This window comes from Phalacrocorax aristotelis, chromosome 3 (genome assembly GCF_949628215.1).
Source record: "Phalacrocorax aristotelis chromosome 3, bGulAri2.1, whole genome shotgun sequence".
Lineage (NCBI taxonomy): Eukaryota > Metazoa > Chordata > Aves > Suliformes > Phalacrocoracidae > Phalacrocorax > Phalacrocorax aristotelis.
Genome location: NC_134278.1, coordinates 106,532,029 through 106,545,569, shown reverse-complemented (window position 1 = coordinate 106,545,569; position 13,541 = coordinate 106,532,029). Strand labels below are relative to the sequence as shown.

General features: G+C 42.3%; 1 protein-coding gene across 2 annotated transcripts; it reads left to right on the top strand.

Annotated features, from left to right (window-relative positions):
- The first annotated feature begins 723 nt into the window (after positions 1–723).
- On the top strand, positions 724–12,037 carry TRAF5 (TNF receptor associated factor 5). 2 transcript variants are annotated; one of them, XM_075088970.1, is made up of 11 exons: positions 724–871; positions 1,225–1,587; positions 2,702–2,759; positions 4,108–4,209; positions 4,773–4,937; positions 5,237–5,314; positions 5,693–5,767; positions 6,043–6,135; positions 7,084–7,212; positions 7,744–7,912; positions 8,415–12,037. In XM_075088970.1, the coding sequence occupies exons 2-11, from the start codon at positions 1,373–1,375 to the stop codon at positions 8,990–8,992; spliced, it is 1,662 nt and encodes a 553-aa protein (XP_074945071.1). In that variant the 5' UTR covers positions 724–871; positions 1,225–1,372; the 3' UTR covers positions 8,993–12,037. The 2 variants fall into 2 exon arrangements, with proteins under 2 accessions (XP_074945071.1, XP_074945070.1); XM_075088969.1 differs by having other exon boundaries at positions 7,084–7,224.
- The last annotated feature ends 1,504 nt before the right edge of the window (positions 12,038–13,541 follow it).

Below are 13,541 nucleotides of genomic sequence, written 5' to 3'. Positions count from 1 at the left end.
TCCTTGCCCAGTATGGGATATTAAAGTCAAAAGGAAAATGGATGTTGCTTTCTGAAGCCTAAGGTGGTCTGTGGCAGTGCTTGAGCTGTGTGTAGCACAGTACTAATCGCTGCTTTTGTGGGCCAGGAATCCATTGCAGCAGGGAGGTAGGGCAGTGTATCAGTACTTGGCATACTATTTCATGCCAGCCGTAAAGTTACTAATGGTGATGTGTTGGCCCTGCTTCCCCATGAAAACAGCAGATACCCTTGGTGACCTTACAGGAGCTGAGTCAGAGCTCTTGGAGAGGTGCTGATGCCAGTAAGAGTGACTTGAGTGACTGACAGGGCGGGTGATGCACATGGGGAGAAATAGCATCCCACAGCACAGCTATAAAATAGAGCCCTTCACTTATGGAACGATCTGAGAGCTCCATTGTGTGCTTTTGTACACATCCTGTAAGGAAAAAATTGTCCTCTGAGTACAAAGCCGCAAGAAATGAAAACCAGAGTGGCTCTAGGTCTTGAGCTACTTGCAGAAAAACTACTGCAAGATTGAGGGACCAGTGGCAAATCTCAAAGTTTGTGACTTAGGGCCAGAAGCAAACATTGCTTGTTTTCCTATTAGAAAATTAATATTGCATTCCTGTGCTTTGTAGGAGCTTTGGTAGGTTGTGAGGAAAACTTATGTCACGCTGCTGATTGCAATCTTGCTTTTCTTTCTTCTTTTTTCCACCTCTTTCAGGCAGGATTAATATAGCCAACAACTTGCACGTAAATAAGTAAAACTTTGAAAAAATGGATTAGAGTTTACTGCTATAAATGAGTGATCAACGGGAAGAAGAAAGATGTCAAGTTAAGAGGCTTTGACTCCTGTAACACCTAAACTGAAGGTAAAATCCCATTGCTGCTTTTTTTTTGTACGCTCCTTGCTGTGGACCACAAAGCATGAACCAGTGCAATGAACTTGTGAAGTCATGTGGGCGGGCTCTGCATTATGTGTAGACTTTCCTGGCAGACATTAGGGCCAAGACTTGGTCTCTGCTCTCCCCAACCTTGTCTGTGACTCCTGCAGTTTTTTTGAGACTAAGCACTGCTGCAAGAAAATTTTAAAAATCCATAAAAATCTCTATTCTCCAGGACAATTTTCAAATTGTGAAACTCTTTTCCAAAGAAATGTGCTTTGATGCTTTGTTGTGTAATGATTGTTTTGTGGTTCTCTGAGTGTTTTGTTGTTCCTCCATAGCTGGCACTGTGCTTTCCTCCGAAATCTGTCACACCCTGCTGCACATGTCAACCCTCCCGCAAGTGGCAGCCTGCTGCAAGTGGTAGCCGAGGTGGTGTGGCTGCCGGTGAAGGGATTCTTCCTGTGTCTGGTTCCCAGTGCAGCTCCCATGGCCTGTGACGAACCTGCTGCTCCCTCCAGCATCTTCATGCGCCAGAACTCTGCTAGCGCTGTCTCTCTGGACTTTGAGCCTGATGCTGACTACAAATTTGTTGAAACCTTAGAAGACCGGTACAAGTGTGCCTACTGCCACCTCGTCCTTCGCAATCCCCACCAGACGGGATGTGGACACCGATTCTGCCAGCAGTGCATTCTTTCTTTGAGGTCAGTGCAAGCTTCTCTTGCATCTGAAAGTTCCCTGTACTCCCCTTCCTAAAAAGAAATCAATGCCTTCTATAAATCAGCAGTGAGTGCCATAATAATAGTACCTAGCTGATAAAGTGCTGAAGGAGTCAATGGAAAGACTGTTGAGCGAAATGACTGTGTGCTCAGTGTTTTAAAGGTGTCTTTAAAGACCTTACCTGGTGCTGGCGAGGAATACTTTGGTAACTGCAGGGAAGTCAGCATAAAGATATTGTTGATGTAAGCTTAAGCACTTTTGCGTGAGATGCTGTTTCGGTCAGTCTGTCTAGCATTGTGCTGTTCAGTTGAATTTGTTGCATTAGTGTCTCACGGTAGTGGCCTGGGTGGTTAGATTAAGCTGTTTTCATTTGCTTCTGTATAATTTCTTTGATTTTAGTGGAGGTAGAAAACTGATGTTAGTATTACCTGATACTACAGTCAGATCACAAGGCTGCTGGTATCCATCTGCTTGGGATTTATCTGCAGGTACAAATAAGTTTACCCCGCAGACCTGTCTGGGAATACATTTCATACTGTTTGGTGTACCTGAGGGCAGGATTAGGCCTGGGGAGGGGGCAGAGGAGCCTGTTTATATGGATGGATGTTGGCATTTACCTTTTATGAATATTAGATGCTTCATGTTTGCTGCTTTCTCTGGCTGAGTTGCTTCCCTTTTGCACTGCCTCAATAAGTGTTTTCCCATCCCTTATTGTAGGACTTCTGGAAGCCTTTTAAGACAGGAGCTATTAGGTTTCTTTTACTGCTGTAGTGAGGAGTGCACTGCTTGCGCTGGGCAAAGGCTGGGTTTGATATACACAGTGGGATTTTGTAAGATGTGACATTGCGAGCAGCAGACGGCCAGAGAGTGACAAAGTCCTCTTAATTAAAAAACATCTTATTAACACTCGCAGGACAAACTCTGCTTTCTGTCACATATTCACTGTTGCAGCTTAATGCCATCTTTGAGCTGTGGGCAGAATTTGACTGTGTAGTTGCCAGACGAAAGAGTTTTCAAAGCACTTTTTTCTAGCATAGCCCAATTTCATAGAATAAATCAAATTTTCTGTGGGTTAACAGGACTCTTCTTTTGATCTAGAGAGTTGAATGCAGTACCCACCTGTCCTGTTGACAAAGAAACAATAAAAATGCATGAGGTAAGTGACTATAGTTCTACTTCAGCAGTCAACATCTGCATGGAAGAGGCAAGACAGCTGAGAACAAGATGGCTCTTAGTCTATTAGGCCTCAGGGGCAGAGCAGTGTTTGTCTCTGAAATGATGCTAAGGGAAGCAGTGTACTCAGGGATGCTCTCCCAGAAAGGAAGTATGGGTGTATAGCTAAAGCTTTATTTTATACCTCATGTTCTGAAGTTATTTCATTTTAGCCTTCTGTATTTCCAGTAAAGTGTTGAAGACACTCACAAAGTTTTAAATCTTCCCTGGTCATCAGATGTTTTTTTTAGCGGAAAGCTTATTGACTTGCCTTTTTAATGTCCCATCTTGCTGGGTCATCTTGTTTATTTGATTGTCTTTGTTTTCACTTGGTTATAATTTTCTGCCTTAACTACTTCCATTATATCTCATTAACCCTGAAGACTTAATTTACTTTTGGGTAACTTTTTAGAGGAAGAGATAAGCTCATGCTTCTTGTTTTGCAATCTACTGAGGTGGTATGGTTTGTGGTTTTTTTTTTGTGGGTGTTTTTTTGTTTGGGGTGGTTGTTTGTTTGTTTGCTTGGTTTTTTTGTAATGGGTTCATTTGTCCATATTTATATGCCAAGGCTTGAAAGCATGCTACATACTTGGTCCTGCCAGAATGAATTTTCCAGTGAAATCAAATGTCTCCTTCCTATCTCCCTCTTACTTCTCATAGGAAATTGTAATCAGACCGTCCATGTGATTTTTGTTTTTCATTTGCTGCCTTCTACTTCGTGCAAATTTTGATGGCAGTAATGCAACAGTGGGCAGCTTTATAATGCTTCTTACAGGAAGATCTCTAAATAAGACTGAAAGTTTGCCCTGGGGGCTTAATTTGCTTCAGCATACACAACTGGGAACGGTGCTGTTTTTCAGAGTCTGTAGAAGGGATATCTCAGCGTTGTCTCCGTCCCAAAGGCGTGCTGCACTGTTTGAACATCGGAGGAGCATGCACAGAGCTGGTTTGGCCTTTGGGGCCCATTAGCTCCAGCTGCTTTCTTCTAGATTCAGGCAGGCTCTGGCAGCAGTTTTATAGCTCCTGAGCTACTAACTCTGCTGGCTGTGGGATGGATTAGCATCTGTGGAATAACTGTATGGGGAAAAAACCCCATGGTTATTAGAGACTTTATATATGTTTTAATTTGTATTTTTAGAATACATTTCCAGTATGAATTACCAAGAACCATATTCACAATTATGGAGTCTACACTTGTGTGCTTAAAAGATTTGTTGTGATGTTTTGCTTTTTTATATTCTTTATGACATCCTATGTGACTGCACATGAAGCCTGGTTTGCTTCCTTTACAGGTGTTCAAAGACAACTGCTGTAAAAGAGAAGTTCTCAACTTGCATGTGTTCTGCAAAAACATTCCTGACTGCAGTTCAAAAATAATTCTGGGACGATATCAGGTTAGTTTGCTTGATCAAATTTTGAAGCCTTTGATTTTCATGCAAACCCTGTGTTTTTATGATAAGCTAAATTCCAGTGATTGTCTTCAGACTTCCGAGTTATTGGAGTGATGTTGTTTAAGTACAAAGATTGACTTAGCTAAGTAACAAATGCTAAGCACAAAATATTATGGCTGTTAGCTTGTTACAGCTTTGCCTTAGATTATTTGTTTAATATGAACCATTTGCTTTATGTAGCTTTAGTATATCCACAGCATCTATACATACCTTCTGTATGCTTAAGCGCTACGTGGTGGTTGATTAAAGAAAACTTGCCAAGACATACTGGCTGTTTGGGTCTTTTTTTGGTATATCAGTTGAATGAAAGATGGCAGTCGTACAAAGGACTCTCCAAATTTTTGCGTTCACTTTCGTTTTGAGGATGAAAAAAGGGAAAGCTTATGGAGGAAAGAGTATTTGGAGTTTTGTTTGTTAGCAAAGTGCCGAGAGTTTCTGTGAGTCTGTTGGGCAATTGGAGATGCAATTAAATACTTTGGGGTTTAATTTGCTGTTGCATGTTGCAGGAGCATCTTCAGCAGTGTTTGTTTGAAAGCGTGCAATGCACTAATGATGGATGTTGTGATCAAATTCTTCGGAAAGACTTGAAAGAGCATTTGAGCAGGCACTGTAAATTTCGAGAAGAAATGTGTCAGTACTGTAGTAAATATGTGGTGTTAATTAATATAAAGGTAAGATTATAAAGCATTCCCTGGGAATCCATAGCACATGTTTCCTCTTAATGTTGCTGAGTGAAAAGTTTCCAGCATTGCAATGGGGCTTAACAACTCCTGAAACAAAATTTGGCTGAGTAGTTGAAAGTATAATAAATATGCCCTAAATAATTCCAGTTACTGTTGCTCTCTTATGAACAGCAATGTGATACAGGGCTTGCATGTCTATGTTTGGGATTACTTTTTCATAGCTTCCTCTACATATACTGCTTTACAAAAATGCAAACCATTGCCTTGTTTTGTTTCTTTTTCCCCAGAATCATGAGAAAAATGACTGTCCTGATTACCCTGTGCCTTGTCTCCAAAACTGTTCACAAATAATTCTGAAAAAGGAGGTACTATTATTTTTTGCATATATTGGGATTCATCAGGTCAGACACATTTATGAAAACTGAAAGTTACGTCGCAGACTACATTGGCCCATGCCAATAAAACTTTGTTGCTTCAAGTATTTTCTTTGTTTGGTCCTAAAAGGGATATATGTCCCATCTTACAAGTGAGGTGTTTGGTCACTGGAAAGTATTGGCATTTTGCAGTATCAGGAAAATATCTGGCTTGCTTGTTGACTCTGAATACTCATTTTCCTCTTTATGTTATCAGTGGTGTCATGACATTGGCCTTTACTCACCCTTTATGCAGGCATTCAGATTTTATCAGTGTGACAAGTTGCTTAATATTTACTTCATTACAAATTTCTTTGTTAATATATGCAGATTGAAAAGCACCATGCCGTGTGCCCCGAGGCAGAAGTGGACTGCCCGTATAAGCAGTATGGCTGTCTTGTAAAGGTACTGTTTTATAGATCTTGTTTGTACTGGGGATGGAATTCTTCTCCCAAACCAATCAAAGTAATTAATAAAAATAACGAATTTTTGTGCTTTCACAGCCATTTCTAGTATTGGCTAAGATACTGTACAAGGGAATCAGGACTGCTATTCCCTCACTTTCAAAGCACAGAGGAGACACTTTAAACATTTGCATCAATAAATTTTTTAGTAGCAGCTTAAAAAAATCTGTGTATCTTCTTATTTCATTCTTTCACTTCACCCTCTACCTCACTAAGGTTAAAAGAGGGAAACTTGCTGAACATGAAAACAGCGCCCTAAGGGAACATATGCTGCAGATTTTAGACAAGAACTCCCAGTTGGAAGAACAGGTAAGTCACATTTAACAAGCATTCTTCAGCGGTTCTTGGCTGGTTGGAGGATGATCTGAGGCTCTGCATTTGTTGCCTGGTTTAGCCCAGCTACATTTTAAACACTGTTTTTATCATCTTTGCATACCTCAGAAGTCAGAATAAGCTCTTCTAGAGAAGTCTAGAGAAGTGGATGGAAATCCCTCTGTGCTCAGGCACGTATATCTTCCACCAAGCACAGTAGGAGGCTCGTTGCCATCGCTCATCTCATTTGCATTTGGTCTCTGCTTACAGTGGGTACGAGGTTTGGAGATAGAGCATTTTAAAGTTTCAGTGACCAGTCAGGTTTCTCTGAAAACGAGCCTTTAGATGCCCAAGTCACCCCTCTGTGGAGGCAGCATGGAGTAGTGCAGAGCCAGTTGCAAGCACTTCTCCACTCGTAATCATTTCTGTGGCTCCCAGCAGGTGACATTGGGTACATGCCCGATCCTGCTAATGCAAATGCATCCAAACTGATGGTTGACTTACTTATCTGCTTGTTTATGCTAAAAATAAATGCCCCAAAGTGCTACAATTGGCTTTGGAGTTAGCATCCGTCACTGCCTCATCTCTTTTACTGGTTAGACCTCAGGAGAGAGAAGGAAAAAAAAAGTATATACATACACACAGAAACACACATGCACATGTAAGTATGTATTATCCCCCAATAGCTGGATCATCATGATGGGAATGAGAGATATGAGTCTCTTTGCACCTGTTGCCACACAGATCTATTAAAGAATATGACTACCTTATGTTCAGTACTTGCCAGTGCTTATCCACGAATTGTGAATTAAGTAGTGCTATATCAAAGTTAGAGGCTTTGCATTGTAAACTTTTCCACTTTCTCCTATGTAGTCACATATGTTTTAATTTTATCATTTATTTTGGTGTGCCTTAGTGTTCGTACTCTCTTTTTTCCATCTGTAGATATCTGACCTGTATAAGAGTCTGGAATGTAAAGAGATTAAAATCCAACAGCTAGCAGAGGCCATTAAAAAGTGCGAGAAAGAATTCAGGCAGTTTACACAACTGTTTGGTAAAAATAGCAACTTGATGGTAAGCACGCAGGTGAGACGTTAATTTTATGTTTTTTGGCCAAGTGCTTTCTTGTATCCTTAAATGTGTTTATCTGGTAATAGTTGTTATTAATAGTAGGGCAATAACAAATCCTGTCTCCCAGACACTTCACAAGCTTTTCTTGTTTTTTCACAATACAGTATTGTCTTTTTATTTTAACCAATAAAGAAGTTTGGATGTCTGATCTGGGCAAAAAAGCACTGTAGAAATCCTCCTAGCCAGATCCCCATGGTAAATACGCAGGTGTAAATTTGAATAATCAGTTGAATGAAGTGATGCAGTGTGAATGGATCTGAGTAAGGGGTGGCTTCTCAGTCACTAAATGCCAAATTAATTGTGAAGGAGCATTTGGATAGGTTCCTAAGCCAGCAGAGTACTTTGAAATGCGCCATATAGTTGATACTGCTGACATGCTAAAGGCTTCTTTATCTTATTTCAAAAGAAATGGCTGATCTTATGAATGTCTCTTGTCTCCACTTCCACCCTCTTCCAATGGCATGAACTGGGAAGGCTCTGGCCAGTCACCTGGATAAGTCTGCACGCCTGGAATCGCAAGTCAAACAGCTAATACAGATGGCAAACCAGCAACAAAGCAAATTAGATTTGCGACCCCTGTTTGACACAATTGAAAATGTAAAGCAGAAAATTGCCCTGATGGAGACATACGATCAGCGCTTGGGTATGCTGGGACTTGTTTCTTTTCTGTGCAGGTGTGGGGTTTTTGCTGATTTACTGGTGGCTAAGTAGAGGCTCTGGTGCTACAGTCAGTCAGTTGCAGCTATTAGCCAGAAAGGGCTTTCTTCTTCTCGCTTTCACAGATCAAGCCATGATGGTGCGCGCTGCGTCCTCCCACCTTCCACTACTCCACAATGTCTCCTGAATTCCTGTGGCTCTGTAGTGCCAGAGAGCTGGGCTTCATCAGGCTGGTGCACTGTGATGGAGGCAGTGGTACTATCCATAGTCAGGCATTAAATCTGGCTTGTAGTTACTTGTTTTCCTTATTCAGCTGCTAGCTGCAATTACGATTTTAAAAAGTTAACAGCTATAGTAACACCAGTTAACAGCCTGTACTCGGGCTTGAGTAGTTCAGTTCTGCCAGCTCAAGTCTGGTTACTCTTTATATCCAGTGCTCTGACAGTTTTATTTTACGAAGTGTGTGTGTGTCTTTTTTTTTCCTCCAGTTGTTTTGGAAGGTCAGTCCAGCAAACACGATCTCCAGATCAATATTCACAAAGTACAGCTAAATAAAAATGAAGAACGATTTAAGCTTTTGGAAGGCACGTGCTACAATGGGAAATTAATCTGGAAAATCACGGACTACAAGATGAAGAAAAAAGAAGCAGTGGAAGGCCGTGTCCTCTCCATATTCAGCCAGCCCTTTTACACCAGCCGCTGTGGGTACAGGTTATGCGCAAGAGCCTACCTGAACGGGGACGGCTCAGGAAAGGGAACACACGTCTCTCTCTACTTTGTTGTGATGAGAGGAGAGTTTGACTCGCTGCTGCTGTGGCCTTTCAAGCAAAAAGTTACACTTATGCTTTTGGACCAAAGTGGGAAAAAAAATCACATTGTGGAAGTCTTTAGAGCTGACCCCAATAGCAGCAGTTTCAAAAGGCCGGACGGAGAAATGAATATTGCCTCTGGATGTCCACGCTTTGTGCCGCACACGGTCCTGGAGAACACAAAGAACACCTACATCAGAGATGACACTCTGTTTTTGAAAGTCGTTGTGGATTTAACCGATCTGGAGGAGTTGTGAAAAGCATACCTGATCAATGTGACTGCTTTAACTATTAAGAAATGCTTTCTTGGTGACTACCAGCCATGCAATAGTGAATAGCCACTAGTCAAGCTACTGATAATGTTTCGAGGCTTTTGGACTGCATAACAGATAATGAATTGCCAAAGCATCAGCCTTCCCTTTTTTAACCTTTTTTTCAAGACTGCGTTTTTAAGGCAGCTAGAAGTCCAGTTTGATGCGAACACACATTCGTTCCAGACCAGGCTTGGTCCAGGCTGGAGGGAATGCTTGGCTCCCATCACCAGACTGGTGTTTGGAGATGAAACTCCTCCGGTAAGCCCCTTGGAGCCCAAGCAGGCCTGCGGGCTCCCGTCCCTCACACAGAACTGATGCCATGCCCCAGCATGCAAGTGCTCATCTGAAATGGAAACATTTCAACGTTAGCATGTTTGAATCAATGTATTATGATCCCTCCAGCTCCTGGATTTTTGAAGCAGGGAGAATGGCTTCAGCCAGGCAGGGGAAATATTTGCCTGGTATCTTGCATCTTTTTTTCATTTTAATTTTTTTTTTTCCAGAATGCCCAGAGGAAGATGCCAATGCCTCTTACTTTTCTAGCCTGATGTTTCAGCGGTATAGAGTACCCCCAGGTCACAATAGCTTTGTTATGTCCTTTCCATTCCTGCCTAGTGCCTTGGGACTGATTTCCATTGGTGGTAAACATCCACAGTCCCCATGTGAAGTCAAAAGAAGCCGCAGGTGCTTCTCACCTCTCAGGACATGGCCTGGTACTTGGGGTACTTGGCCAGCTTGCCAGCTCTTGGCTGCTCTGCTGAAAAAAAGGGGACAAAACTCCTGTACTTTTGCTCCAACATCTGCACAAAAGAGAGGTTTTCTGGCCTACCAGCTCCACAGAAGGCAGGAAGAGCTTTGGGTATCTGCTTGAGGAAAAGCCCACATAAAATGCACTGTTCCCCTCAGCTAGAAATGGGAACATTTGGGAAAGGAGGAGGAAAATGGACTAGGGAATGAGGTTGCCATAAGAACCCAGGTCTCACAGGTAGTGCAGCTCTAGCATTTGTTAAAAGATGAGACAGCTGCTAAGTAATGACCACTAACTCTGAAGTACGTCTAAAGATCTTAATTTTTATTCCAGGTTCCCTCCAAGGGAATATGTGCATTGTATGGGGTTTATTGGAGACGCACTAAAAACACCAAGATCAGGCACTGAGGACCAAGTGACAAAGAATACACGTGCCTTTTTAAAGCCTTTTGGATGCCTGTAAGAGGGATGTAATTTTGCACACTCGGTTGTTTTGTTATTATAGGTGACAGAATTTTGTGTCTTTCATCTCTCACAGATCAGGTAGCGAAACATCACAACGTTATCCACTGCTCCTGCAGTCCACTGGCCGAGAAAACCCGGAGCTTGACAAGAGACATCAAGAATCCAAGCTGAGTTTAGAGTAAGAGTAAACTAGGCAGGATAAAAACCAAAATGGGGCAGAGACTGCAAGATATAAGGTAGAAAATTCAAGGGGGCAGATGTGGCAAAATCAAAAATGCCCTTTCTGCTCGGGATGTTGATATCAACTGAAATAATACAGTTTGGGGATTGACACTAAGACAAAGGCAAAATACCATAGTTTGTATCTGCAGCCTCACTGCTAGGCATTTACTTTCCCACACAGTTTCTAGGACATAATTCAGACGCAAATATTTTCAGATTTGGGGGTGGGAGAGAGGAGACCCTAGTTATATGTACCTCATGGTAAGTTAGCACATCTGAAATCTTCATTTTGATCTAGATGTCCTTTTTGTTGCACGGTGCCAGGACATACTGGGCCACTGTTGGGGTTTTCTGTGTTCCCAGGGACAGATGAGGGTGAGGTGAGACAGGTGAGGGACAGATTTTATTCTTCGTACAACCACGACTGACTTCAAGAGTCATTTTGGCTGTACAACAGAGAGAATTAGGCCTCCTGTCCTTAACGCTTCATTACAGGAAGAGCATGCTTGGTTTGAAAATGGTGTGGCATTCTAGGACGTCAATCCCGAGCCTCAGACATGGTCTTCATGTCAATTATTACTTTAATATTTGTCCGGTAACTTTTAAAGTGGCACAGTTTGCATAATAACCACTAATAACTGATGGAAACATACCACCCATGTTTCCTGAGACTCTACAGTACTTTAAGTGTAAAATACGGAAAAGAGTTAAATAACTTGGACACTGAAGGGAGGCAAGAGGGGAAGGATGCGGTCTGTGTCCTGGCAAATTCTCAGCCCTCTCTGCCTCTACCACCCCAAGCATAAAATGGGGATAATAATACTTGCAGAAGCGTTAGGACTATTTAAATGTTTGTGGAGAAATTTGAGCATGAAAAGAGCTAAGTATTATTAAAACTCCATTTCTAATTGTTAGAGTAGGTGATGGCATAGTGATGTGGATAAGTGTTTAATGTGTTCCTGGACAGATTTTGAAAGCATGTTAGGTTTTAGAGAATCCGTACTGCAATCTCTCCTCTACCTACCAGTTAGGTTTAGGTTTTTGCCACGAATATTCCTTTTAAAATTTTGAAGCACAAATGATTCATCCTGGGTGATGGAAACATCCCTTTTGAAATACTGCCTGTTTTATAAAGAATTAGTTGAGAAAATTAATTTTTTTAAAGACAACCTTCTTTGAATTGGTTCTTTTTATTACAAGAATTGAGAGTTTTATGTTAAAATTTTCAGCGATTTTTACTACTTGTAAACAAATAGGATTTTAAATTTCATCCCATTCCTAATAATGAAAAAATATGTTTTATCGCATGAACTGTTGGGAAGAATTTTGATGTTGCATGAAAGACACCAAAAAACTTTTCAGTAATATTGTACTGGGTAAGTAACCAAAAGAGCATAGGGTATTTCTACATCAGCATACAGTATGTTTTTAATGTATTTATTGACAGTTTGTAGTTGTTTGAATATCTCTTACTACTCTACAGGCATTTTTCTAGCCAAATGTCATCCCTGTATATGTAAACGAATGTAAGAATAAATAATTTTAGCATTCTTCCGGAGTGAGTGTGGCATATATTCCTTTTGGCTGGTTTTAAGCAGACTTTGTAGAAGGATATGGAATACTGGATGTTTGCACCCAAAACTTTGTTTACAGTAAAAAAAAAAAACCCAAACTGCTTTAGATTAAGAATCAATGTGCTTCACAGGTATTTTGGTTTATACTTTAATATTGTAAAGCAGCTGCGCATAGAAGTTAAGTAAACTGCAAGCTAAACTAGATCAGACAAAGAGCCATAAGGTCTGAGGATCCACTGGAATCGAACCAGGATGTTATTTCTGTTTGGACCAGGTTTGGGTTCAGCTGAGGTCAGATTTGTTTCAGGTCAGGAGTAAAAGTGGAATTGTTCAGTATCCCATGATTACTTCATGCCTGAGAATATGGTATTTTAAAAATGGGAATGGAAAACTTGGTGGGCTTAAGCCCAAAGTGTTGGAAATCAGCTCAGGAGAAAAGTTAGCATCTGACTCCCGTTGCTCTGTGAGAGCTCAGACACCCACTGAGTGCCACGGGATGTCCCATCTCCGTGCATGCAGCACCTCGGGTGGAGGTGACGGACAGCCTTAGCGCTGCGCTGCTGCGGGCCGTGCGAGAGCAGCCGTCACGCTGCTGGAGGGAGCGGGACGTGAGGCCCTACCAGGGCAGGGCTCCGGCGCCCTTCATTCCCTCACAGCCAACTCTGCTTGACGCGTCTGCACGCGCGAGGCAGCACGCGCGGGAGGGCTGCGTCCGCCTACCGGCGCACGGCTACGGGCTGGCGGGGGAAGCGTGGCTGGCGCGTCTCCACTGCAGGAGCCACAGCGGGACGTGGCTCGCCCCGAGCTGTCCCTGGGAGCTGTGCGAAGCCCGTGCACTGGGCCGCTGCCCATCAGGGCTAACTGCAGAGCTGAGAACGGCAGGGCAGCACCACGCAAAGGCAATGGCCCAGGCTGGGCAGGCAGCGAGGGGAGGACGCCCTGCGGGTCCTGGGAAGCCGGGACAAGCCTCGTTCGGGACAGGCTCCTGCGGCAGGAGCAGTTAGCTTTCCGAAGGGGTACAGGGGTACTAACTTCTGCTTAAGTTGCAGCCAAGTGTAAAATGTGTTCATCTGATTCGTGTCAATATGGAACAATGCTAGGGCCACATGGTGAAGTGTGACCCTCTAACATTTGACCGTTCTGCTTGTGCTTGTGTAACCGAGGGCCATTCAATTGACTTGTTAACTGTCTTAATGGTTGGAATATTGATTGGCGATTTGTTAAGTTAATTGTTAAGAAAGAATTTTAGTTAGGAATAGAAACTAACACCTGAGAATTTTAACAAGATAATAAATAATGCTTAGGCCAGACAAGAGGGCATTAGCAATGAATGCTTCATTGACAAGAAGCCTCCTAAAAGAATACAACTCAGTAGAGCTTCAAGGACTAACAGTGGAAACATCCTGCTACAAAGGAGAGTGCCAAGATAAGGGAAGGCCACAAATCAGCCAGTAGTGATAACAGGGAACTTCTTGGCTCAGAA